This window comes from Panthera pardus, unplaced genomic scaffold (assembly GCF_024362965.1).
Source record: "Panthera pardus isolate Hobbes unplaced genomic scaffold, ASM2436296v1 HiC_scaffold_11, whole genome shotgun sequence".
Taxonomy (NCBI): Eukaryota; Metazoa; Chordata; class Mammalia; order Carnivora; family Felidae; genus Panthera; species Panthera pardus.
Window position 1 is genome coordinate 88,940,481 of NW_026526666.1, and position 27,584 is coordinate 88,968,064.

At 48.6% G+C, this 27,584-nt stretch overlaps 1 protein-coding gene across 3 annotated transcripts; it reads left to right on the forward strand.

Moving 5' to 3' along the window:
- Positions 1-287: 287 nt before the first annotated feature.
- On the forward strand, positions 288-26,952 carry CNR2 (cannabinoid receptor 2). 3 transcript variants are annotated; one of them, XM_053898808.1, is made up of 4 exons: positions 288-447; positions 928-1,040; positions 23,508-26,091; positions 26,321-26,952. In XM_053898808.1, the coding sequence occupies exon 3, from the start codon at positions 23,553-23,555 to the stop codon at positions 24,633-24,635; it is 1,083 nt and encodes a 360-aa protein (XP_053754783.1). In that variant the 5' UTR covers positions 288-447; positions 928-1,040; positions 23,508-23,552; the 3' UTR covers positions 24,636-26,091; positions 26,321-26,952. The 3 variants fall into 3 exon arrangements, with proteins under 3 accessions (XP_053754783.1, XP_053754782.1, XP_053754784.1); XM_053898807.1 differs by lacking the exons at positions 288-447; positions 928-1,040 and adding an exon at positions 15,226-16,053; XM_053898809.1 differs by lacking the exons at positions 288-447; positions 928-1,040 and adding an exon at positions 15,226-15,965.
- Positions 26,953-27,584: the final 632 nt, after the last annotated feature.

The window sequence follows — 27,584 nt, forward strand, 5'->3', positions numbered from 1 at the left end:
GATTGATTGGAACGGAATGTCCTTTGAGGTGATCTGTGTAAGGCTGGTGCATTATCTCCATTTTGCAGATGAAAAAAAACTAAGGTTTGGGAAGGTTAAAGAGAATTGCTCAAGGTCATGAGCGCTATGTTGGATTAGAACCCAAGTCCCTTGGCTCCAAGGCCTATACCTGTGCCCTACGCTGGCCCGAGTTCCTTGTGAGAAACAGCTCAGCTACAGGGACAAGAATGCTGTGGCAGTGGGGTCCCAGAGGGGAAGTGGTGACAGGGACGGAAGGCCAGGCCTCCCCACACTCACTCATCTGTGAGAAAGAGCAAAAGCAAGTGAAAGCTGCTTGGGGTGGCTGTTCAACAGGGCCTCTGACTGGGACCCAGACCCACCACCTAGACACGACTGCCAGGACACCTCAGCGCCCAGCAGGATCAGGGAGCTCAGCCACAGATCACTGTGAGTAGCTGTCTGCAGCTGTTTTCTTTGGGGCCTCTTCCTCATTTCGGAAAACTGTGTTCTGTGGGGCGCGGCTGGCCTAGCGGTTACTTAGCATATAGCTGCCTTCCAGAACACCTGTGCTCTTACTTCACCCCTTCCCTCCAGGGATGTAAGGAGCTGGGAGGGGGAGGACTGCCCGGGGCCGGGAAATTGCTGCCGTATGAGGGGGACTCCTGAGGTTTTTGAGGACCAGTCACAGGAAGGCTCAGGGCTGGTGCCGTCCTCCCCTTTGGACGGGACCACCAAGGTCAGGACAGAAGGAGACACTCACCGACACACAGAGAGCCTTACTGCATGCAGGGCTTGACTTAGTTAACCCTCACATCTGTCTGCAGTCAGGACTGTTATCCCTCCCCGCCCCGCAGATGGGGGAAAGTGACTTACCTAATGTCACATTCAGTGAGACACTGGCTTGAACTCAGACTCTCTGCTCCACAGTCACCCTTTCACCACCGGGGTGTCCTGCCTTACAAGGTCAGGCCTAATGAGCAGACAGTGGGCCCAGAAAGAACCCCAATAGATCGGCTGGAAGAGACCTTAGAGGTCATCTGGTGAGTACAGGGCCCCTCTGCTGGACGGGGGGGCCAGGGGGGGGGGCAAGGCTGAGGCTCAGGGAGCACGGCTTCCCCGTCTGGGGCAGTTCCACAGCGTTAGAGCCACACTAGACTCAGGAGGCCAGGGGTCCGCTCCATGGAGGTTCCACTTAGCAGGACAGTCGTGTTTCCGAGTGTGCCCTGGGCCAGCACCCAGGTGCATCTCAGCGCTGGTAGGTAACTCCACGGCCTCAGGAAAATCGGTCCCCTTCCTTCCCACGCGGCTCCCTCTTCTGCGAATGTTGGGCCCGATGCCAGCACTCGTGGGCCTGTGGTGAGGGCGGGCTGGATGATGCTGACGCCAGGCGGGCACCTGGGTCAGCAAATGACTACAGTGGAGAGACTCTGATCTTCATCCATCGGCTCCCGCGATGGAGTAGAGATAAGGACGTCATGGCTGCAGCCTGTTTTTCTCTCGAACGGGTGGCAGGTAGATGCCTTGAGGACGCAAAGGCCAGGACTAGGGCAGAGGAGGGGCCGTGGAGGAATCCGGGGAGTCCCTGGGAGTCAGCACCCTAACGACTCTGGCCCTAGCATTAATTTCTACCAATGAAGCGTGGCCTTTACCTTTGGGAGGGTTAAGACCATGTGGTTAAGGTGGGCAAAATGGGAGCACGGCCCAGCCGAGCAGAGCCCTCCGGTGTATCTCTTCTGTTCCCTCCTCATCTTGGTGCACCTGTTAATCTTACTTACCCTGTGCTCTCAAACGTGCACAGAATGTTCTTTTATTCATTCTTATTAAAGCATGTTCAGTAGGACTCCGAGCCTACTGAGCTGGTCAGCGATGGGGTCTCGGTGCGTAGCGAGTTTCTCTCGCCTTCCAGCAACGCACATGGCGTCCTAGGGTCTCGTACAGAGCACAGAACGAGGGAGGCGCCCGGCCTTGGTGCCACCCCGGTTCCTCCTGTGGTAGATGCCCATTGTCCAAAGGGGTTTGATTTCCCTGAAGTCCAGCCCTGTCCACTTCCCTGGCAGGCCTGGAGTCCGGATTCTTTGCCAGGATTTGAAACCACTGTGCTTTGGATTCAACTTCAGGGTGAGCCACCCAGTAACTTCCCCCAGAGGCCCCACCATCTCCCCAAGACAGCAGAGCCCAGGATGTCAACACTCAAGGGACCCGTGACCTCTGGTCCCTTTTTAGCCCGGGGCCATCTGTCCTGTGTCCTTGGCTTTGGGTCACAGATGTAGGCTCTTCTCCCCACCCTCCTGGGACACCCACTTAACCGCACCGCACTCAGATTTTCACAAAGGACAGGAAGAAGGGCTGTCTTCAGACAGTTTCTGCTTTCTACCCCAACCCGTGCAAAAAGGCCCTGAGCCAGGAGAAACCAAGGATACTCTTTGAAGGGAGACAGGCAGCCTGTGAGACAAGGCTCACAGGCAATGGTGACTCATTCAAGGTTGACCTTGAATTCAAGGCCAAGGAAGAGTGTCAAGTCCAGCTCTCTGGGCTCCAAAGCCTGTGCTATCAATCGCTGAATCCTGTGGAAGACGCAAGTCCCCCTCCCCAACGAGTCAGATGGCCTTGGGGGAGTCACATCACCTTTCTAACCTACAGTTTGTCCAACTCCAAAAATGAAGCAAAGCCTTACCAATCTGCCGCCAAGGGGAGCTCCTTTCCTTAAGTTAACATTTACTGAGAGTTCACTACCTGCTGGAAGTCTGCCAGCACGGCTGCCTCACCTTGTCCAGTGCTCACGACAGCCTGTGAGGGAGACACATGCTCTCACCACCCACATCTGAGAGGTGAGAAACTAAAGCTCACCCAGGACTAAGACCTAGCCCAAGGTCACACAGCGGGTGGCACACGGCAAAGCCGGGACTCAAACCTGGGTCTGTCTGAAGCCAGAACCGGCTGCACCGTAGTGAGACCCAAAGAGAACAGGTGTGGAGAGTACCTTGCAAGCACTGAGGTGTCATGCAGGCTTGAAGAACCATCAGCCCTCTTCCAGCCGAGCTCGGAAAAGGAAATTGAAGACCATAATTCCCTCTTCCCTCCATCTCCTGGGGAAAGATAGGGTCCACAGAACATGGGGTGTATCCTGTCCCACCCCCATGCAGGGAAGACCCCCCCCAAATGCCAAGGAAAGAAAATGGCAGAGAAAGGCAGATCATCAATAGGGTAGATCAGAAGGGGAGGAGCCCCCCAGTGTCATTAAAGCCAAGCTTGGGGGAGGGCGCCTGGGTGGCTCCGTCGGTTAAGCGCCCGACTTCGGCTCAGGTCAGGATCTGGCGGTTTGTGAGTTCGAGCCCCGCGTGGGGCTCTGTGCTGACAGCTCGGAGCCTGGAGCCTGCTTCGGATTCTGTGTCTCTCCATCTCTCGGCCCCTCCCCTGCTCATGCTCTGTGTCTCTCTGTTTCTCAATAATAAATAAACATTAAAAAAACATTTTTTTTAAAAGCCAAGCTTGGGAAGGAAGGCTGCTGAGGTCCCATCCAAATCAGAAGAATGTTGGGGAGACCTCCGGACAGAAATGGGTTGGGCTGAGTGTCCTATGGGCTTTGCTGCCTCCCTTCTCCTCCCTCCACCTGCTCCTACCCCTCCAGAGGAGGCCCCCAATCTTCTGCTCGCACAGTGAGTCAGAAGCAGCCCCTCCCACTACAGCTACCACCCCGCCTCCGCCCTCCTCTCCCTGGGGGGTTGGGGCCACCCCAAAGTTCCTCCGAGAACCACAGCTGCGTTCACGGTGTTGCCTCTGCTGGACAGTGAATCGTCCTCTGTGGGTCTCCGTGGATCTGCCTGGGTCCTGGGAAATCTGACGGAGCTGAGAGGAGGGGGTGGGAGCCTGCTGAGAACCGGGCGGGGGTGCAGGGTGTCTCACGGACCTTCTCGAAGACTTCACACGAGTCCTATCTTAATAATACCCACTTGGCAGATGAGGTCACCAAGGCCCAGTCAGAGCGGGCAAATGGCAGAGACCAGAGTCGAGCTCAGCTCTGTGCTCCCATTACTTTCCACGAGGTTTTCCCAACAAGGAGGAAGGTATTTCAGAAGGTTCACACACTAGAAGTCCATGGTGCTTGGTTCCATTTTTTTAAAAAATTAGCGAATAATTATTTTTGCTATTTAGAAGATTGTTTTTATTCAGACTGAGAACTTCTTAAAATAAAAAGAATCAAAAGCAGAAGTCAGTGGTGATCAAATGAATGATAACCTAATGAATTCCCACCCAGGATGTTTCTTATTTGGCGACTAGAGTGGCTTTAGCTGATATATATGGTTTTACACTGGTCTTATTCTTAATTGTTTATTATTTAATTTACACCCTTATTGAACCAATGATCAAAGACAGGATGCAAAAGGAACTCTGATGTCAAAAACACAAGGAAATAAGAAGGAAAATAATACCTCCTCTGAAAATTTGCCTCAAGATTCATGAGTTGTGTTTATCTGATCAAGTTTCTTACAAAGCATTTCAGGGAAGTTCTTATGCTTCTCCACATTTCAAGATTGTTAAAAAGAGAAAATAACGTGTTCTTTCTTCTCCTGTGTTGGGCATAAAGGCGATCCACACTTGCCAGACAAATGCAGAGAGAGGCTTGCAAATAGGGACCTCAGATTATTTTCTCTTGCCTGTGACAAACATGAGATTCTTTTTAAAAAGGTACAAACCAGGGGCAGCTGAGTGGCTCAGTGGGTAAGTGTCCAGCTTCTGCTCAGGTCATGAGCTCGTGGTTGTGGGTTCGAGTTCTGCGTCGGGCTCTGTGCTGACAGCTCAGAGCCAGGAGCCTACTTCAGATTCTGTGTCTCCCTCGCTCTCTGCCCCTCACACTCTGTCTCTGTCTCTGTCTCCCTCAAAAATAAACATTAAAAAAGTAATAAAATTTTTAAAAATGACAAAATAAAGCCATGAGGAATTAAAAAAAACTTTTTTAAGTACAAATTGGCTTTTTAAGCATTGAATGCAAGAATTCAAACCTTCAGCGTACTTGGGTGGCTCAGTCATTAAGCATCCAACTTCAACTCAGGTTATGATCCCCCTGTTCTTGAGTTGAAGCCCCCTGTCGGACCCTGTGCTAACAGCTCAGAGCCTGGAGCTCAGGATTCTGTGTGTGTGTGCTCCCTCTCTGCCCCTGTTTCCTCCCCCTCCTCAAAAATAAATAAACATTAGAAAAATTAAAAAAAAAAAAAAAGAATTCAAACCCTCAGGTCATGAAAGTGATTCCCATCCTCTTGTTACATCGCAGCCTATTGTAACGTCCCTTTGGTCCCAATATTAACATTCCCTCAAAATGTGTTCACTAACCAGGCATTTTCTTCTGTTGTGACTGCAAAGCAGAAAGGAGCATACATGCCCCTTGGAAGGTGGGGAGAAGTCAAAAGTTATCTTCACACATCATGCATATAATTTAAAGCGTTTAAAATAAATCTTAGGGAAAATTCTGAAATGATACACGTGTATTGAAAATAGTACATGTAACTTAAAATCGCTTCCTTTTTCACAAGCCACACACAATTACAAAATGGCTCAAATAATTCCTATTGGGGTTTCTAACATTACATATTACTGTGAAACGGCTCCCAAGTCGGAAGAGATTGGAGATATTCTAGTCTGACGCCCTCACTCTGTTTTGTTTTACTCTTTCAGTTTTGGCCATGACCCTTAGATAACCTGGCACACAGACAGACGACCTTAATTGAGGGTAGATTAAGTGCTGGCCAGGTACTGAGCTATGCATCTGCTACATGCCCCCTGCCCCATATACTCCTCACAACAGCCCTGAGTACTTTCATTATCCCCATTTTACAGATGAGGACACTGAGGCTCAGGGAGGTGAGGCAATCTGCCCAAGACACAACGGACCTAATAAGAGGCAGAATCAGAACTCACAACCGTGACTTGGGGCGGCCTCTTAAACCTCCGTCTGTAGGGGCGCCTGGGTGGCTCAGTGGGTTAAGCGTCTGACTCTTGATGTCGGCTCAGGTCATGATCTCACGGTTTGTGAGATCGAGGCCCATGTTGGGCTCTGTGCTGACAGCACAGAGCTTGCTTGTAAATTTCCTTCTTATTCTCAGTCGATCCTTATCTGTTGACCACCTCTCCTTACGGAAGCAGGAGATGGAACTCCAGGCCTCCTTGCAAGTTGGTGTCTCGAGGGAATCAGTGTGCTGGGTCTGATCCCAAATTCTAGGCCAGAAATGGTGACATGCTTTCGTCCTCACTGCCCCAGGGCCCAAAGCAAACAGCGCCACCGGGGCACATTAATTCGCTCTGTAGAAAGCAGTAGGTGGAGTGTGCGTGAGGGTCACCTCCCCAGATGTCTGGCCCATCTCTGGCTTCTCTGCATCTCTCCATGGCCTGACTGCCCACAACAGGTTTCATTCATTCATCAGCCTGCATCCAGCTGTCCCCGTGGCCCTCTAGCCACTTTGTCACCCCAGATGTTAGGGGCCCAAAGTCTTATGAATCGGCCCCTTTGCTGATGCCAGTTTCCTCGATTATGAAATGGGAATGCTACCAGTCCCCGCGTTGGCTTGTCGTGCAGATTATATGAATTACTGTGCAAAGGGCATAGAATGGTCTGGCACACAGTATACAGTAAGCCCTCATTCAGTGTTACTTTCCATGATTGTCATGATCACCACTGTGTTCCGTGGCTCTGTCGCCCCACCACTCCCACCTCCGTTTGGAGAACTGGTCTGAATTGCAACCCCCACGGTGCAACTAGAAACAACCAGAATCAAGGTTAGGGCAGGGACCACACCCTTTGGGATCTGGGCAAGCCAGGAAGGAGTAGAGGAACCTGGGGGAAGCTGCAGGTGATTCAGAATATCTACCACTTAATTAGCCCTTGCCTACTCTGCTGTATAGAGAAGCCACCCCGAAAAGCCCCCATCATCACACCTCTCTGCCCCCTCTCTGGTTATAAGGCCTTGTTTGCCCTACAGGGAGCACTTCATGGTCAGAAGGGGTGATCAGCCGCTATACACACACACACACACACACACACACACACACACACGCTTCCCAATAACCAATGACCAAGCTTCGCCCTCAGGGTCAGGGAGATCCATGCACTGTTATCAGTCATGCAGACTTTAACGTGACTGAGTTTCCAAAATTTTCTGTAGCAGGTTTTCTTTGAGAGAGAGGTATAGGCCTTTTTTAAATCCCTGTTACAGAGATAAAGGTAAAAGGCAGGGAATCAGAGTAACAGGCCCTGAATCACAGGGGGACTCCCTGCTAGGGCAAAACTAAGACACCTGTCATCAGACACCCCATCCTGAGACCCTGAACCCTGGGATCTGGTAAAGCAGGAAACAGGGGACCTCATGCTACTTCCAGAATTTCAAGAAGCACCCCCGCCCCCTCCTCAGAAAGGACAGAGGTCCTCAGGAGAAAGCTGCAGGGACCCACTGAGCAACTGGGAGGAGAGGTCCCATGATTACGGGCCAAGCCTGGGTTTGAATTGGGCTCTGCCCTTTCGTATGACCTCAGGCAAGTCACTTCGTGTCTGTCTGCAAAAGGGAGCCGATGATAATAGTGATTATCATGCAGATTAACTGAGTTCACATGCAAAGCCAAGCTTGGCGCACAGGAAGCTGTTAGTATTTAGGTCCGATCCCCCAAGACCCCACCCTCTCCTGCACATTTCAGCAGGGCAGGGGAATCTCCTAAAGGCTTGTCCTAAGTGCTCTTGTCGCAGATCCTTTGAGAATCACTTCTGAAACGTCAAGCCCCGCATGTTCTTCCTGCTGATATACATTCCATCAGCCCTTTTTCCCCCCCATACATTTTTTTAAAATGTTTTTATTTATTTTTGAGAGAAAGAGAGATAGAGTGTGAATGGAGGAGGGGCAGAGAGAGAGGGAGACACAGAATCCGAAGCAGGCTCCAGGCTCTGGACTGTCAGCACACGTGGGCTCGAACTCACAAACCTGAGATCAGGACCTGAGCCGAAGTCGGCCCCTTAACTGACTGAGCTACCCAGGCGCCCCTCTGTAAATAGATCAGTTGTGTCCCCTTTGAAAATCACCCTCCTTGAGGATTTTCACAAGCGTCAGAGAGAAGCCCTTCAGCCGATTCATTCGGAAAACATTTAATTGGGCAGCTACTATGTGCCAGGCACTTGAGACACAGCAATGAACAAAACAGACGATGAACACCTGCTCTCTTGGAGCTGAGATTCTACCGCCCTCGCAGCTAAGGGTCGTGCTAGAGGCCCAGGTTGGAGCAAAGAGTCCAAAGAGGAAAGGATGAAAAGGAAAGGGAAGAGATTGTCGCCCCGAGTGCGTCCCTCCCGCGGACAGGGTCCGCCACGCGCGTAGCCACCCAAGCCACCTGCAAGTCGTGTGACCTGGGGCAGATCCATCCAGCTGGGCCCCAGCACCGTCATCTTAAAATAGGGAAAATAAGACAATCCACCCACAAGTGCGGTTTGCAGGATAAAGGAAACAATGCAGGTAAAAAGCCTCTTGGAGAGCCTGCCACAAAGGAAGTAGTAAAGGGTGGTGACAAATTCATTTTCCTCACATACTTTAACCACAATGACCTATGACAATAGGCTGACTGCAGAAGCAGAGATGAGAATCCGGCTGCCAGATAATTAAGAGACTTCCTTTTGCCCAAAACTATTTTCATTAAAAATAGGCTATTTCTGGGGCGCCTGGGTGGCTCCGTCGGTTAAGCGTCCGACTTCGGCTCAGGTCATGAGCTCACGGTCCGTGAGTTCGAGCCCCGGGTCGGCCTCTGTGCTGACAGCTCGGAGCCTGGAGCCTGCTTCGGATTCTGTGTCTCCCTCTCTCTCTGACCCTCCCCTGTTCATGCTCTGTCTCTCTCTGTCTCAAAAATAAACGTTAAAAAAATTTTTAAAAAATAGGCTATTTCTAGGGGCACCTGGGTGGTTCAGTCAGTTGAGCGTCCAACTTTGGCAGAGGTCATGACCTCGTAGTTTGTGGGTTCGAGCCCCACATCTGGCTCGCTGCTATCAGCCTGTCAGCACAGAGCCTGCTTCAGATCCCCTGTCCCCCGCCTCTTAGGTCCCCTCCCCCGCTTATGCTCTCCCCCAAATAAATAAATATTTTTTAAAAATAGGTTATTGCTATTAACATGTAATATAGTTTCACTAAACATATTTTTTAAGTTGTCAGGTTTATTTTCTAATACAGTAAAGAGTGAGAGATGTAACCTACATCAATGAAAGCCCTCCAGGGTCTGGTGATTTTTTTAAGATAGTAAAGGGGTGCAGAGAGCCCAGAGTTTGAGATCTGCTGCTCCAGGCTTTCCTAAGCTGACTTTCTCATGCCCAGCTCTTCTGCAAGTGAACAACAACCCCCCTGCCCCATGTGATTAATTGCACAACTTCAAGTTGGAAAGAAGGACCCTTTGAGATGTCATCAAAAACCCCTTCCTGGTACAGATGGGCACACTGAGAAGACTGTTTTGCCTGAGGTTACCCGGCCATCGTTTCCACCCCAAGCTGGAACCAGAAGCCTGTCTCCTTGGCCCAGGGCTCTTGTCCCAATCGCAGGCTGGCAGGTGCTGACTGCTTTACCCCAGCCTGGTTAATAATCCATCAGGCTCCCGGCACATCCTCAGCTTCCGGTTCACTCAATTCCTAACATCCTGAATGGAAACAGGATCTTCTCCCTCTGCTCCCCTAACACTGTCCCACTCTCCATCCTGCCTCTCAACTGCTCTGTTCTCCTAGACCCCCCTCCACCAGCCCAAGGGCACGACAGAAATGACATTGTCCCTCGGTGTCAATTAGCAAAGAACTTGGGGAAGTGAGGAGAAAGCTGTAATATGTACACATATTGTGTGTGTGTGTGTGTGTGTGTGTGTATATAGTCTCTACTATATATATATATATATATATATATATATATATATATATATACATATATATATGTGTGTGTGTGTGTGTGTGTGTGTGTGCGCCAGGCATTGTATTAAGCATGATGCTATCTCAATTAATTCTCGTGCTTCACCACCACCAGTGAAGTATGTCCCATTTGTCCCAACAAATAACTATTTGTTATTCCCATTTTATGGATGAGGAAACAGAGGAAAAGAAGTGAATGAAGTGACATTTTTAGTGTTTATTTTTGAGAAAGACAGCGTGAGGGGGGAGGGGCAGCGACTGGGAGTGGGTTGGGGGGGGTCAAAGAATCCGAAGTGAGCTCTGCCTTGACAGCTGAAACCCATGAACCGGGGGATCATGACCTAAGCCAAAGTCGGATGCTGAACCGACTGAGCCACCCAAGCACCCCCAGAGGTGACTTTATCTGAGGGCACAAAGCTAACACTTGGCTGTGCCAGTTCTGGAAGTCGGGTCTGTCTGACTCCAAAGCCCCAAGAGCCTGACTGGCAAATCCTTGGGGGTGAGGAGGTCAGGACTCCATCTGGTTGGCGGGGATAAGACTAAAATCTAGATCAGCTAATGTAAGCAAGGGAGGCATTGCTGAGTGAGATTGGTCCAAAAAGGAAAAAGCCAGAAAGAGAAACAATGCAATTTGCCCCTGGGGCTAAAGGACAAAGATCGCCTATTTGCTGTTGTTAGGGCCCCTCGCCCCCGGGCAAGGTCATGCATTGGATCCTGTCCCTTTACCAACCTGACTTTGTTGGAGCACTGGGGCCCAAGTCCTAGCTTTGCCTGGCACTTGCTGTGAATTTTGGGTAAGTGACTTGCCCTCTCTGCACCCATTTGCTCAAGACATGCTACCTGCTTCAGATACCATCGTGAGCCCTCCCCACTGTGCAAACTGTCAAATATGATATGGATGTGGGCACCATTGGTTCATTCTCTGAAAGGGAAGTTGCTGGAACATAAGGTAGTTGAAAAAAGGAAGAAAAGATCTGAAAAGGCTCAACCACCCTGTCCTGTGGGAAGATTTCAGATCAGTCAGTTAATTACCAAGACTTAAGGAACAGAAACCAACAGGATGGGACCCTGCGTCTTCAGAGGAATGAACACGTGCCCGGTGCCCCCAGCACGTTTCTTACATCCATCCCTGGGCCCCGCTTTCCTCATCTGGAAAATGTGGAAAATAATTACACCAGCCTTGCAGGGTTGTTTTGAGGTTTCAGTGAGATAATGCGTGGAGGGCGCCAGTACCATGCCAAGCCCTCGTCATCGTTATCCTTCGATCTTCTTCTCAGATGGCAGCACTGGGGACAGGGAGGGAAAGCGACCTCTCCATAGCACCAACTGGTGCCAGAGCCAGGCTCAAACCCTGAGCACCCGCGGCTTAGCGTGAGACCCTTTTCTTTCCGCCACATCACACACCAACACGCTATAGTCCATTCAGGCCCCCACGCGACTGCTTGTTTTAAATCATTACTTAATCTGCACATCAAGAATGCAGGCAGTAATAGTTTCCCCAGTCACAGATGAAGAAACTGAGGCTCAGGGAGTTTGAGTAACTCGCCCTCAGGTCACACAGCCCACCACTGGCAGAGCTGGGGTTTGAAGCCGGCAATGTTTCATTCCAAAGCTTTGGCCCTTTAACCTTTGCTACCGTGGAAAGAGACCTCAGACACCGTTTAGCTTAATTCCTCCCGGGAGGGAGGCTGGAGACGATACAGAAAGACGAGGAAGGAAGGTCCAGGGAGAACAAGTGTCCAGACAGCAGGTAGTGATCCCACAGGCCCCTGGTGGGAGCGATGAACAGCGAGTGGATAGCAGACAGGACGGAAACTTCCAGGCCCACAGGGCAGACTCATGGGGAGTGAGATTTTTTTGCCAACCGTTAGATGTTTGAGAAAGGCCTTCATGGTGATCCTTTGCGCCAATTCTATAAATTAAAAATCCTTCCCTTAAAGAACTGGTGGAGGTCTATCTTATGAATTAGGGCAGTGGAAATAAAAGCAAAGCATTAGAAACCACTGAAAGAGAGAAGAAATGAATCAGGAACCAACATTGAACGAACCAGGACTGCAGGCTTGCATCGTGTTTAGCTCTGAACTTCCTGGCAGCGGAGGGAAAAGAAAATACAAAGTCTCTCTGAAGAAGCCTGCTTTTTTCCCAATAGGACATTTGTTCGTTCATTCATTCAACATGTTGATTTTAAAATATTTAAGTGCCTACTTTATGCCAGGCCTTGTGCTCAAGTGCTGGAAATCCCAGGAAAAATGTATTAAAGAAATCAATTTGAGGCGCCTGGGTGGCTCAGTCAGTTAAGCGTCGGATTCCTGATTTCAGCTCGGGCCATGATCCCAGGGTTGGGGGACCCAGTCCGGCTTCAGGCTCTGCGCTGAGTATGCAGCCTGCTTGGGATTCTTTCTATCTCTTCCTCTGTCCCTCTCCCCTCTTGCTCGTTCTCTCTCTCCCTCTCAAATAAAAAAAAAAAATTAATTAAAAAAAATAGAAGAAATCGGTCTGCACAGCCCTTTGTATCCCTTCCCTAGGACAATTTCCATATTTTGCCTCACATCCATAAGCTTCTCCTAGGGCTTATATCACTGGAGAGATTTCTGTTTAATTTTTTTTAATGTTTATTTATTTTTGAGAGAGAGAGAGACAGAGCACAAGCAGGGGAGGGGAAGAGAGAGAGCAAGACACAGAATCCGAAGCAGGCTCCAGGCTCTGAGCTGTCAACATAGAGCCCGGTGCAGGGCTCGAACTCACAGATTGTGAGATCACGACCTGAGCCAAAGTCAGACGCTTAACCCACTGAGCCACCCAGGCGTCCACATCACTGGAGAGATTTTTAAGTTCCTTCACTCACAATCTGTCCCACCTCCTCTGGGATGACTACCGTAGTGGTCTATTTACAAGGTCAAAAAGAGCCTGGACAGTTGCCAACCTTTTAGTTCACTTTCTGCCTTAGACCTGCTGTTTGTGGTTCCCATCTCTTTCTAGAAGGCTGGTTCCCTGGATAAAGGGCACTAGGGTGAGGCTCAGGATGACGGGGAATTGGGGCCGATGGGCACTGTCTGTCATGGCTTGGGAACAGGGGGTGGTGGCTCGGGGCCACCTAATTGTCTTGCTTAGCTGGGCTGAGTTCCACCTCCATGAGGGCTGCTGAGCCTAGCTCAGAACCCCTCATTACAAGAACTTCGTTTCATTGTAAAGGGAACTAGAATACAAAGATGTCTTCCCTCCCTGACCCCCAGATTCAACTCTCAAAACTAGAAGCTCACAATCCAGGAAGCAAGAGGAGACAAATATTACTGATACAAATAACAGAAGGTAGATGGTGATCCATACAGCAGGACTCAATGAGTTTCAACCACCTGGAAGGGTTACGGGAAACCAGAGAATGCTTCCGGGAGAAGGTGGCCTTGATACAGGACCTGAAAAAAATAGATAAGATTTGGGTAAAGGACAATAGCCTACAGCCCCAAATCCCAGAGAACTTCCTTGCAACTTGCAGCCAAGGGCTATCAAGCACAGAAGGGAAGTAGGAGAAGAAATGTGGAAGGAAGGCCCCGTGACTCCCTTCCTACAGCTGGACATAGCACCAAGAGCCCAGACTGCTGGGAAGCAGGCCAAGAAGGTCATGTGGGTCAAACAGGGTTTTAAAAATGTGATGGTTTGGCCTTCATGGTGATAAAGTGTCAGCTAAGAACGAGCAGAGATCTTTCTATTTGCCTCAGCTCTCAGATGAAGGTCAGACAAGCCTTGAGCACAGAATCCTGTAAGAATTCTAACTCAACTGAGTTCTTTCCTGCCTTTTATTGGACACGTACTGTCAGCCAGGCACAGCACCATGAATTTAGGAAACTTCGGTTACTTAATCGGTACAGCAATGCCATGTGGGTGGTATTTCTCACCGGTTCACAGCTGAATGAAACAGAGGGGAGGTAACTTGCCCAGTGTCACACAGCCCACGAAATGGAGAGCTGGATTCGAGTCCAAGGAGGTCTGGGATTCAACATGGTGAATTTCCAGGAGGAGACCTAAGAAATCACCCAGTCTACCCACCTGCTTTAAAGATGCGAAAAGAAAGACCCAGAAAGGAGAAGGGAGCTGCCCAATGATGATCAGTAGCAGAACAGGGACTAGAACCCAGGCCTCCGCACTCCCAGTCAGAGAGAAAAATGACCGCTCTTGACCTCCGATCTCAGCTTTTCACTGCAGGTGTAGCAGCCACATTCAAAGGGTTACGATCCTCCTCGATCATCCTCTTCCCTGGTGCCCTCAGGCTTTAACGTGGGGGCAGCTGTTACCGTGGCCTCACTCTCACTTCACACTTTCAGTTCAGGTAGGAAAACCCCCCAGGGGCACCCACCCACCACCACCGCCCCCCCCACATCCCCCTGCCTGAAGGTTCCCTTCCCAGACACTCAGCATGAGGGCTCTAGGACTGCAGGCCCTGCCAACCCACCACAGCCATGGACATGCTGTCTGAGAAGAGTGTCAGGCAGTTTAAGGACTTTGACATGTTTCTTAGGTGGGGATAGCACTTGCCTGGTTCCTTTTTTTTTTTTTTTTTTTTTTTTTTTTTTAGAGAGAGAGAGCGAGGTGGGGAGAGGGGCAGAGGGAGAGAGGGAGAGGGAGAATCTCAAGCAAGCTCCACGCTCAGCACAGAGCCCCATGCAGGGCTCGATCCCATGACCCTGGAATCCTGACCTGAGCCAAAATCGAGAGTCAGAGGCTCAACCAACTGAGCCACCCAGGCGTCCCTGGTTGGTTCTCTTTTTAAAAAAAATTTTTTAACGTTTATTCATTTTTGAGAGACAGAGAGAGACAGAGTATGAGCGGGGAGGGGGCAGAGAGAGAGGGAGACACAGAATCCGAAGCAGGCTCCAGGCTCCGAGCTGTCAGCACAGAGCCCGACGCAGGGCTCGAACTCATGAACCGCGAGATCATGCCCTGAGCCAAAGCAGGCCACTTAACCAACTGAGCCACCCAGGAGCCCCAAGATTGGTTCTCTTTTCATCTTGCATTTGTACAGAGTCGGCCACAAAATGGTTTTGCATGACTTGGTGCTTCGTACTATTGGGAACTTCATTGACACAGTGATAAATATATATATATGGGGGCACCTGGGTGGCTCAGTCGGTTGAGCGTCCGACTTCGGCTCAGGTCATGATCTCACAGTTCGTGGGTTCGAGCCCCGCGTCGGGCTCTCTGCTGACAGCTCGGAGCCTGGATCCTGCTCCGGATTCTGTGTCTCCCTCTCTCTCTGCCCCTCCCCTGCTCCTGCTGTCTCTCTCTGTCTCTCAAAAATAAATAAATGCAAAAAAAATAATTTAAAAAAATATGAACGCTTTCCCCTAAAAAATGTACAGACATAAAGTCTTACACACACTTTGAAAAGATGGCTACCCCCATCACAGCTCACTGACTTCAAAAGCCATGGTGGAGGTCATCAACCAATTGGTTTTTCCAAGGAGAATGGGACAGGTATTGTCACTGCCGTTTCGTAAATGAGAAAAGGGGATGGGGGGCGCCTGGGAGACTCCGTCGGTGGAGCGGCCGACTCTTGATGACAGCTCAGGTCATGGTCTCACGGGCTCGTGGGCTCGAGCTCTGCACTGACATCGCAGAGCCTGCTTGGGATTCTCTCTCTTCCTCTCTCTCTCTCTGCCCCTTCCCCTGTCCTCTGTCTCGCTCGCTCTCTCTCAAAATAAATAAGTAAACATTCAAGAAAATAAGTAACTGAGAAAAGGGGCTCAGAAAGTCGAAGGGACTTGCCCGGAGTCACATGATGAGACAAGGCAGAGGTGGAACGGTTCCACCTCTGTCGCGCAGCCCACGCTGGGTCTCTCCCCGTGCCGGGCATTCAGACCAGTCCTCGCCCTGGAGGCAGGCCCGTCCGGGAGCCAGATGCTCTGACTCCAGAAGGTATTTCTATCCGCCCACCGGGAAACCAGACAGGGAGCTGGGTTTCCTGTTGCTTTGTGCATCCTGTTGCCGTCGGATGTTGTCTTGTCAGGCCCTCCCTCTAAGGGCCTGCATTTCCTGACCTTGACGAATTTGGACACCACCACAGGTCAGTGTCCACGCCAGACCTGGGGGCAGCATAGAATGCCGGCAGCCACCTCTCCAGCATCCCTCTTCTAGGCTGGATGCTGCGTGGGGTAAGCCATGCTCTGGTGGGAAGGGGACCGTTTTCCCAGGGAAATTCAGGGAGAGGGGAGTTTGGCTGGGGCCGCAGGGTGCAGGGAGGAAGCTTCCAGAAGTGACAGGGTGGGGACGTGGGAACCGAGAAAGGTTTGCACTGTCTGTCACTCATTCATGACCAGGGCTGAGAACTCGGCCAGCACCATTTCCTGTCTCAGCTCAGATGTGACTTTGGCGACATTCAGCAAACTGTACGTCTCAGGGAAACACTTCTGTCGGTAGGGTCACCTCTGCGCCTACAGAACAAGAGTCTTGTCTTGTGATTTGGGGGGATGTGAAGTCTAGTTTCAGGTCTGCTGCTCTTTTGCTGGGCGACCTCAGGGATTGTGTCCCCACCCTTGGACTATTTTCTTAACGGTAAAATGATGGAGCTGGATTAGACGAGAGGTTTCCGACGTTCCTCGGGTTGCCTTGAAGAGAGGCTACCAGTGACGTGAGCTCAGATTTTACCTGACTTACGAATAGGGGTTCCATCAATTGTAAAAATTATTCTGCTGTCTTAAAATTTTTGAAGCCCTAGCGGCGCCTGGGTGGCTCAGTCAGATGAGCGTCCAACTTCGGCTCAGGTCATGATCTCAGAGTTCACGAGTTCAAGTCCCGTGTCCGGCTCTGTGCTGACAGCTCAGAGCCCGAAACTGTTTCAGATTCTGTGTCTCCCTCTCTCTCTGCTTTCTTCATCTCACGCTCTGTCTCTCTCTCAAAAATAAATAAAAATTGGGGCGCCTGGGTGGCTCGGTCGGTTGGGCGTCCGACTTCGGCTCAGGTCATGATCTCACGGTCCGTGGGTTCGAGCCCCGCGTCAGGCTCTGTGCTGACCGCTCAGAGCCTGGAGCCTGTTTCAGATTCTGTGTCTCCCTCTCTCTCTGCCCCTCCCCTGTTCATGCTCTGTCTCTCTCTGTCTCAAAAATAAATAAACGTTAAAAAAATTTTTTTTTTTAATTTTTAACCTGGATTATAAGGGTTAACATTTATCAAGCTCTTGTGATGTGCCAAGCATGTTATTATTTTTTTTAAGTTTATTTATTTATTTTGGAGAGAGAGAGACGTGGGAAGGGCAGAGAGAGAGGGAGAGAGAGAGAATCCCAAGCAGGCTCTGCACCATCGGCACAGAGCCCGATGCAGGGCTCGAACTCATGAACTGTGAGATCATGACCTGAGCGGAAACCAAGAGTCCGACGCTCAACTGACTGAGCCACCCACGCGCCCCCTGGCATGTTATTCTTAAGAACCTCATGGAGTAGGTGAGTTATCCCCATTGGAAGATGCTCAGCAGCAGCAGCAGCAGAAGCACTTTCAGATAGTATATTAATGTACTTAAAGCCTCACAAAACCCATTTTACAGATGAGAAATGGGAAGACTGAGGCATTCGGTATCTTCAACAAGGCCACCCTGCTGGAATTTTAACCTACAGGATGTGCTCCCCTCCCCCTCACATTCTTCCTTGGGGTCCACTCCACTTGAGGCAAATGGGGTTCATTCATTAGGGAGTTTTTGAGCACCTACTGTGTAGATGGCAGGCGTTGTGCAAGGCACTAAAAGACCCAGAAATAACGAAAGCCCAGCCCCTGACCTTGCCAAGCTGTGGGACCTCCGCCAAGTGGTTTAACATCTCTGAGCCCACTTTATCTATGCAAGAACAATAACCATAATCTTTATATTGTCAAGTTGTGTGAAGTGGATGGTGGCAAATTACTTTGTAGAATTTCAGTCCCATACAAATGTTGGTTAGTGCGGTTATTCCTCCGGTCGGAGAAAAGCCTAGTGCAGAACTGGTTACAGCATAAGCAGAGTAAGGCTGGGAGCTTCCAGAGCGATGGGGGATCGAGGAAGCCTTCACGGGGCGAAAGATGAGTCCAGAAGGAAGGAAAAGAAGGAAGGTGAGCCAGAAAAAGGAACCCTGGGGCGAAGGTGTGGGCAGAGGTGCAAGAAAGCAGAGCTATCTGGGAACCAGTGGGGCATCTGGTGGAGCAGCTGAGCCGGATAGGACTGCCAGCCGTGGCTGCTGGGCGCTGTGCCCTGCCCTGCCTGGCCGTCCACATGCAGCACAGCATGCTGGCGTGGGCCAGCGCCATCCCGCGAAGGCTTCACGTGAGCCACATGTCATTTAAAAAATAAGTAAGGGGGCGCCTGGATGGCTCAGTGGGTGGAGCATCCAACTTTGGCTCATGATCTCACAGCTCGTGAGTTCGAGCCCTGCCTCGGGCTCTGTGCTGACAGCTCGGAGCCTGGAACCTGCTTCGGATTCTGTGTTTCCCCCTCTCTCTGCCCCTCCCCTGCTTGCTCTCTCCCTCTCTCTCTCTGTCTCTCTCAAAAACAAACATTAACATTTTTTTAAAATAAGTAAATACATAGAAACAGGAGAGGTAAGTAAACATCCTTGTTGCTGTCTCCTCGGTCACACGTGTCGGTGTCCCTCAGGAGCATATTCCCGGGAGAGAAGGTGGTGCATTCAAGGGCAGGGGCACATCAACTTTGCCAGATTTTGCCAAACTGCTCTCCACGGTGGTTGTGCCAGCTTACACCCCCGTCGCGGTGCTGAAAATTCTTGTTGGTCTGCGCCTTGTTGGTCTGCTCAGTATCATCAGGTTTAATTTTTTTTTAAGTTTATTTATTTATTTTGAGAGAGAGAGAGAGAGCGATAGAGAGAGCATGCAAGTGGGGGAAGGGCAGAGAGAGAAAGAGAGAGAGAGAGAATCCCAAGCTGGCTCCGCACTGTCAGTGCAGAGCAAGTTTCAGGGCTCGATCTCACGAACTGGGGTCGTGACCTGAGCCACCCAGGCGCCCCTCTCAGGTTTAAGTTTTTACCAACCTGCTTGGAGCGAAACTTATATTTCTGTGGCCGTTATCGAGGTTAAACATCTTTTCAAAGGATCATTGACCAAAAACAATAGCAACAATGTCAACAACAAAGGATCATTGACCATTTCTCTTTCACACCATTATTTTTCTCTCCTTTTTTCTTCAGAAATCTTTCCTGAAGGGGCACCTGGGTGGCTCAGGCAAGGTTAAGTGTCTGACTTCGGCTCAGGTCACCATCTCACGGTTCGTGAGTTTGCGCCCCATACAGGGCTCTGTGCTGTCAGCACGGAGCTCACTTGGGATCTTCCTCCCCCTTCTTTCTCTGCCCCTTCCCCACTTGTGCTCTCTCTCTCTCACAAATAAAAAAAATAAATAAACATTAAAAAAAAAATCTTTCCTGAGGGTTGCCTATTTTATCACCTTTTCAAAAAACTAGCCTCAGTCTTTTCCAGGCTCCGTTAGTTTCCTATGTAATTAATTTCTGCTCTTCTGAGTTGTCTTCTGCCTTCTTTGTATTTATGTTGTTGTCCCTTTTCTAATTTTGTGATGGTTAGCACATTTTTTTTCCTTTTCCACTATGAGCATGTGAGGCTATAGATTTCCTTTTCGGTGCTGCTCAGATGCATCCCACGAATTTTAATGTTACAATTCTAAGTATTTTCAGACTCCCTTTATGATTTCTTGACCCAAGAATTATTCAGAAGTGGGTTTTTTTTATAATTTTTTTTAACGTTTATTTATTTTTGAGACAGAGAGAGACAGAGCATGAACAGGGGAGGGTCAGAGAGAGAGAGGGAGACACAGAATCTGAAACAGGCTCCAGGCTCTGAGCTGTCAGCACAGAGCCCGACGCGGGGCTTGAACTCACGGACCGCGAGATCATGACCCGAGCCGAAGTCGGACGCTTAACCGACTGAGCCACCCAGGTGCCCCTTCAAAAGTGTTTGTAAAGCTTCGTACTATGAAGTTTGTTAGTTATATTTTTTTAAGTTCTTAATAAATTGCACTATGGTCAGAGAACATGGTTTGTATGTTACAGATTATTTTAAATTTGTTAAAATTTACTTTTCACCTAAGACTTATCCAGTTTTGGTAAATGTTGCTTGAAAACAGTGTATATTCTCTAATTCTTGGGTGCTGAGTTCCATATATGACTGTTTTTTTAATTTTATTTTTAAGTAATCTCTACACCCAACGTAGGGCTTGAACTCACAACCCTGAGATCAAGAGTCGCATGTACTACCAACTGAGACAGCCAGGTGCCCATCCATATTAACTATTGGATCAAGGTTGTTCATTGAATGTTCAAATATTATACATTCTATTAATTAGTATGTTGTCAATTTAATCTATCAATTTCTGAGAAAAGAATGCTAAAGTCAGTCATTATTCAATTTCACTTCACTTCAAGTCCACAATATTTATTGAGTACCTATTATGTACCGGATACTATTCTAAGACCTTATATGAGTGAACAAAATAGCTCCTTGACCTCATGGAGCTTAAATTCTAGTGGAACAACAGACAATAAACAATAAAACATAATACATAGATAAGTTATGTAGGGTAAAGTGTATGTTAGAAAGTGATAAGTGATATGGGAAAAAATAAAACATAGAGCACAGGGAGGGGGACCAGAAGAGCAGGAGGTTGGTGTGAGTTACAGTATTAAATAGAGTGGTAAGAAAGATGTCATTGAAAAGGTAAAACTCGAGCCAAGACTTGAAGAAGGTGAGCGACTAAGTCAAGCATATATCTAGGGACAGTGTGCTCAGATAGAGGGAACAGCCAGTGCAAACGTCCTGTGGCAGGAGGTTAGACACCTCAGGCATCCAGTGTGGCTAAAGCTGGTTGACCAAGGAAAGCATGATATTAGAGATAATAGGGCCAGAACACATAAAGCCCTTTAGGCCATTGTAAGTACCTTGGCTTTTACACCAAATGGAATGGGTCCTATACAAAGTTTCAGACAATGAGTAGCACCCTCTGACATATTTTAAAAGGATCACTCCAGAAGCCCAGTTAGTAAACTATCAAAGTCAACCAGGTAGGAGATGATGCTTGATTTTTAAAATCCTGAAGTAGATCAATGCCTTTACTCACTTCCTAAATAAAGCTTCCACTCTTTCTCTTTCTTGGCTTGTGTTACTGTCATTCACAATTTTGCTTCCATTTTTTCTTTATGCCCTCCATACTGATCATCAGCATTCTTATTAGTGTTGTATACAAACTGTTGTTTTTATTTACACATACATTTAGCAATTTATTTGTTCACAGTTCCTTCTTGCCTTCCTATTCTTTCCTCTATGAAAAATTTCTTTCTGGTGATGGCACATCGTTTAAATGTTCTTTCAGTAAAGGTCTGTTACTAGATACGTCTACTTCTATTTATTTATTTTGAGTTGTAGTTTAGTTACCTCCCTTCCACCTCTTTCTTCTGGCATCTATTGTTGCTTTTGGAAAATCAGCTTTTAAATGTAATTATGATTCAATGCAGGTATTGTGTCCTTTCCCTCTGATTGCTTTTAATTTTTTTCTCTGTCTTTGGTGTTCGGAAGTTTAATTATGATATATGTGAACGTTGAATGAGTTTGTTTTTAAAATTATGCTGGGGGGCACCTGGGTGGCTCAGTCGGTTAAGCGTCTGACTTCGGCTCAGGTCATGATCTCACGGTCCGTGAGTTCGAGCCCCGCGTCGGGCTCTGTGCTGACAGCTCAGAGCCTGGAGCCTGTTTCAGATTCTGTGTCTCCCTCTCTCTCGGAACTTCCCCTGTTCATACTCTGTCTCTGTCTCAAAAATAAATAAGCATTAAAAAAAAATTAAAAAAAAATAAAATTATGCTGGGGGCACGCAGGGGAACCTGGGTGGCTCAGTCAGTTAAGCATCCAATTTCGGCTCAGGTGATGATCTCATGGTTTGTGAGTTTGAGCCTAGGGCTCAGTGCTGACAGTGCAGAGCCTGCCTGGGGTTCTCTCTCTCCCTCTCTCTGCCCCTCCCCCACCTGCATGCACGCGTAAAGTCTCTCTCTCTCTCAACATAAATAAATAAACGTTAAAAAGATACTTGTAAAATAAAATAAATAAAATAAAATTCTGCTCAGAGTTCACTGTGATTTCTGAATCTGAGGAGAATTCTGGACGATTCTCCACCATCTGCCTCCCTCTTTGGCCTCCCCAATGCCTACCCTCAATTCTATTTTTCCCTTCTGAAACTCCAATTAGATATATTATACGACTTTTCATTCAGTCCTTCATGCCTCTTAACTTCTCTTTTATCTGTCCCATCTCTTTGTCTCTTTGTGCTACGTTTCAAGAAATCTCTTCAGCTCTACTTTCGGGTTCAGTGCTTTCCAACGAATCTGTTCTGGTTTTTTTGTTTTTTTTTTTTAATTTTTTTTTAATGTTTTTTATTTATTTTTGGGACAGAGAGAGACAGAGCATGAACGGGGGAGGGGCAGAGAGAGAGGGAGACACAGAAATGGAAGCAGGCTCCAGGCTCTGAGCCACCAGCCCAGAGCCCGATGCGGGGCTCGAACTCACAGACCGCGAGATCGTGACCTGAGCCGAAGTCGGACGCTTAACTGACTGAGCCACCCAGGCGCCCCTGTTCTGTTTTTTTAACCTGCCTTTAAGAGTTTCTTTTTTCAAAGACTTTATTTTTCAGTTCCAGAAATTCAACTTGATTCGTTTTTAAATCTGCCTAGACAGTCTCCCATTATGTACTCATGTTTTTGAGCCCTTATTGTTTAATTAGATTAAACATATTCCCAAGAATGACACAAAGTCCTGGGAAGTCTCATTCTACTGTCTGACATTTCTGTTAACTCTTGTCCATAGATTCTTAAGTATTTTGTAATTTTGTATTGTGAGCTCAAACACCATGGGCTTCTCCATGTGGGAATCTTGGATCACCTGGCTAGAAAGTGTATCTCTCTAGAGGATTTTCCAGTCTGCTTTCTAGTAATATCTAATGATGTCCCCTATAATATTTGGGAACCCTGGTTCGGTTTTTCTCAATATTTAGAATACTTATACTAAAAAATGATTCATTATCTGACATTCAGGTTTATCTGGATTCCTATATTTTATCTGGCAACCCTACTGGCGTGAGGCCAAAGACTCATCTTTGTTGTTAAAACTTCGGCATCTTACTTACCGAAACCAGCAAACAAAACAAAACCGAACAAAACGCCGATGGAAAAAATCCCCTCCCGCCTTATCACTCTGGATTCCATTTTTTTCTTGGTTTTGATTTCCTCTCAGTTTTTGACGCTTGGAGATTTCTTTTACTTTCAAAGGGAAGTCTCAGGATTGGTCTTTTTGAAAACAAAAGACCAAAAACCTTGCAGGACACTTCTGCTTCTTGAATTCCCACATACCTCTCCTAAAGCAAAGCAACCAGTACAGACCTAGTGACCCAGTGGGATAGAGCAAGGGCAAAATACAGGGGAACAAAACACAAATTTTTTTCAAAAGTTGAAAGGTCTAAATCGCTATGGCAACGCAAGATCCATCCGCACAGGTAAAGGGTGTGGCTAGAGCCGGTGATTGTGTGAAGTCCTTATTGTGCTAATTGAGAAAGACTCATTTCTTCCCCTCATTGTACTACAGCAAAGGCTTCTTGGCAAGCCCGGCAGGAGCCAAGGGACCCGCCTCATGGAGAGACGCTGGGTGATGGAGGCGGCCAATGGCTGCAAGGATGGCTTGGATTTCAACCCCATGAAAGAGTACATGGTCCTGAACGCTTCCCAGAGGATCGCTATTGCGGTGCTGTGCACCTCCCTGGCCCTGCTAAGCGCCCTGGAGAACCTGGCTGTGCTCTACCTGATCCTGTCTTCCCACCGGCTCCGCAGGAAGCCTTCGTATCTGTTCATCAGCAGCTTGGCTGTGGCTGACTTCCTGGCCAGCGTGATCTTTGCTTGCAACTTTGTCAATTTCCACGTCTTCCACGGCGTGGACTCTAAGGCTGTCTTCCTGCTGAAGATTGGCAGCGTGACCATTACCTTCACAGCCTCTGTAGGCAGCCTACTGCTGACCGCCATTGACCGCTACCTCTGTCTGTGCTACCCACCCACATACAAAGCCCTACTCACCCGTGGGAGGGCGCTGGCAACCCTGGGCATCATGTGGGTCCTCTCAGCATTTGTCTCCTACCTGCCCCTTATGGGATGGACCTGCTGTCCCAGTCCCTGCTCTGAGCTTTTCCCCCTGATTCCCAATGACTATCTGCTGGGCTGGCTCCTGTTCATTGCCTTCCTCTTCTTTGGCATCATCTACACGTACGGGCACGTCCTCTGGAAGGCCCATCAGCATGTAGCCAGCTTGGCTGAACACCAGGACAGGCAGGTGCCAGGAATGGCACGGATGAGGCTGGATGTGAGGTTGGCCAAGACCCTGGGGGTGGTGCTGGCTGTGCTTTTCATCTGCTGGTTCCCGGTGCTGGCCCTCATGGTCTACAGCCTGACCGCCACCCTAAGCGACCAGGTCAAGAAGGTCTTCGCCTTCTGCTCCTTGCTCTGCCTTGTCAACTCCATGGTCAACCCCATTATCTATGCCCTGAGGAGTGGGGAGATCCGCTCCTCTGCCCACCGCTGCCTGGCCCACTGGAGGAAGCATCTGAGGAGACGTGGGCTTGAAGGAAGCAAAGAAGTCCCGAGGTCCTCAGTTACTGAGACAGAGGCTGATGTGAAAATCACCCCGTGGCCAGATTCCAGAGGACTATACTGCTCTGATTGCTGATGAGGCCTCTCACAGTTCAACAAGCTGAGCCAATCATTTCACTCCCTGGAGGAGAGAGAGCAACCTTGACCCTATTGTCTTACTTGAGCCAGCCCCAGGGGCCTGGACACTTACCCCTTTTCACCGATGACTGATGGCACCCACCCTTGGCAGGTAGCCTGGCCACGCCTATTTGCACACAGACTGTTGGAGAGCTAGGCCCTGTGAGGAGTGGCAACGTGGGCCAGAGGCCTGGGAAGGCTCAGTGCTCGTCAGGTTAGGAGAACCTCCCCAACAAGACGGCTTAGTGCTTGCGTCCTCCAGAGACCACAGAGACCGCAGCCAGATGGAGCCTCCAGGCTCAGCAACAAGGGACTTGGAGGACATCTGGGAAGAAGAATGGATTCTTTTCCTGGGATCTCAAAGTATCGGATGGGATGGCTGGCCAACCCTGTTCTTGCTTAATTGTCAGGGCCTCCTTGGCTCTAAGGCTATGAAAGACCCCACTTTCTGGTCATCCTTTCCTACTGAGGACGAAAAACTTTGATATGATGAGGCTCAAGGGGGTTGATCCACCTCTTTCGTAGGTAATTGACAAGCCTCCAGCTCAGGGAATCTTGCTATTAGGGCAATGGCCCCACTTGACATCCTGAGAATCTCCACTCACAGCCACTGTGACCTAGGTCCCGGGGATACAGGGGAGGCTGGCACTGTGCAAGACACAGAATTTTCAGAGCATTTTATTGACCCTGTGAAGTCCTATTTGATGGTTTGGTTCCCCTGGAAGCAAGCAGTGCCCCAATCTAATACAGCTCCAAGAAAAAGAAAGACATTCACTAGGATTTCATAAACTCCCAAATTGTTCTCCGCTGTCCCTCAATTCGGCCCCTTTGTCTCTTCCACACCCCTACAGCAAAAAATAAACAGGGCAAGTGAGAGGAGGGAGAAATTCCCTTCCTATGTGCCAGGCATGGGACTGACATCCCACAGTCTGTTATCGCCAGCAAGAACACAGCCCCATGCTTCCGAAGATTCCAGGACACCCATATTTTACATATCAGGGAGGCTGCGTTCCTACCAAAGAAGCTTAAAACAGGCAAGAGAAATTATTGTTGGTGGGGAAGATTACAGAGGCATTCTAATGCAGTTATATGGGACCACAGACAGAGTAAAAGGAAAGATATTGTTTAAACATGTCTTCATTTAATGTTTACAAGACAAGGTGTCCACTATTCATTAATTAATTCATTCATTCATTCATGCATCCATCTCACAAATACGTGCCAGGCTTCGTGCTAGGTCCTGTGTGCAGCCATAAATGAGACTCTGCCCCCACCTAAAAGGACTTACATTTTACACTCTGGTGGGAAAGACAGCCACTAACGAAGATAATTACTGGTGGTACAATGAAGGAACTCATTAGTCAAAGGAAAGGGACTAACTGAGACAACTTTAGGTTGGTCATAAATGTCAGCTGGTTTTTTTTAAAAATTTTTTTTTAACGTTTATTTATTTTTGAGACAGAGAGAGACAGAGCACGAACGGGGGAGGGGCAGAGAGAGAGGGAGACACAGAATTGGAAGCAGGCTCCAGGCTCTGAGCCATCAGCCCAGAGCCCGACGCGGGGCTCGAACTCACGGACCGTGAGATCGTGACCTGAGCCGAAGTTGGACGCCCAACCGACTGAGCCACCCAGGCGCCCCAAGGTTTTTATTGAGTCTTTACTATGTGCCACACACCAGGATGAGTGCTTTCAAATGAGATATTTCATTTAGTCCTCATAATAACCTGACCATGAGGGTCTTAAGATCCTTGTTTTATGGATAAGGAACTATCGAAGAGGCAAAATCACTTGCCTGAGGTCACAGTGCCGATATGTACCCCAAACTGGGGTTTCCAACCCTTTCCCACTAACCTTTTGGCTTAGTTCAGCCAAATTCTGTCAATGAGGAATAATACTCAATTTCTGTAACATCAGATTGTTGCTTTCTTAACTCACCATTATTTCTCACTGCACTTCATTGTATGTCCTGTGTTAATTTCCTGTAACAATTTTCCACAAACTGAGTGGCTTAAAACAACAGAAATTCATTATTTCACAGTTCTGGAAGCTACAGTCCAAAATCAAGGCATCAGCAGGGCCATGTTCCTTCCAGAGGTTCAAGGACAGTATCCTTCCTGGCTTCTTCCCACTTCTGGGAGTTCCTGATGTTCTTTGGCTTGTGGCAACAGAACTCCAATCTCTGCCTCTGTCTTCATATGGCCCTCCCCTCCCCACCTCTCCCGGCATCTTCTTTTAAGGACACCAATCATTGAATTAAAGGCACATCCTAATCCAGTATGACTTCATCATAATTTAACATATGACATCTACAAAGGCTATTTTCAAATAAGGAAACTTTCACTGGTTCCGAGTGTACATGAAGTTTGGGGGTGGCCATTATTCATTTCAGTACAACCCCCAAGGACAAATCCTACCCCTCTGTTACAGCCCAGATCATGGACTGTGTTAAATGGCAGTCACTGGCTAGTCTCCCCCCATGAGATGAGCTACATGTTCACCTCCTGGTCCCCAGTGCTCCCTGACAACCCAGCATAGAGTCTTAAGAGGGCTGGTCAATACTTGTGGGACTAAACTGCCCCTGAAAACCATTTTGGAAAATCAAACTTTCTTTTAACCCAGATGCCTATCTTTTTGTAAGGCAAAGACATGGAATGATTTTTTTTTAATTTTTAAAAAATGTTTATTTATTTTTGAGAGAGAGAGACAGAGCACGAGTGGGGGAGGGGCAGAGAGAGAGAGAGAAAAAGAGAGAGAGAGAGGGAGAATCCAAAGCGGGCTCCAGGCTCTGAGCCAGCAGCACAGAGCCAAACGTGGGGCTCGAACTCACGAACTGTGAGCTCATGACCTGAGCTGAAGTCGGATGCTTAACCGACTGAACCATCCAGGCATCCTGGCATGATTTTTTT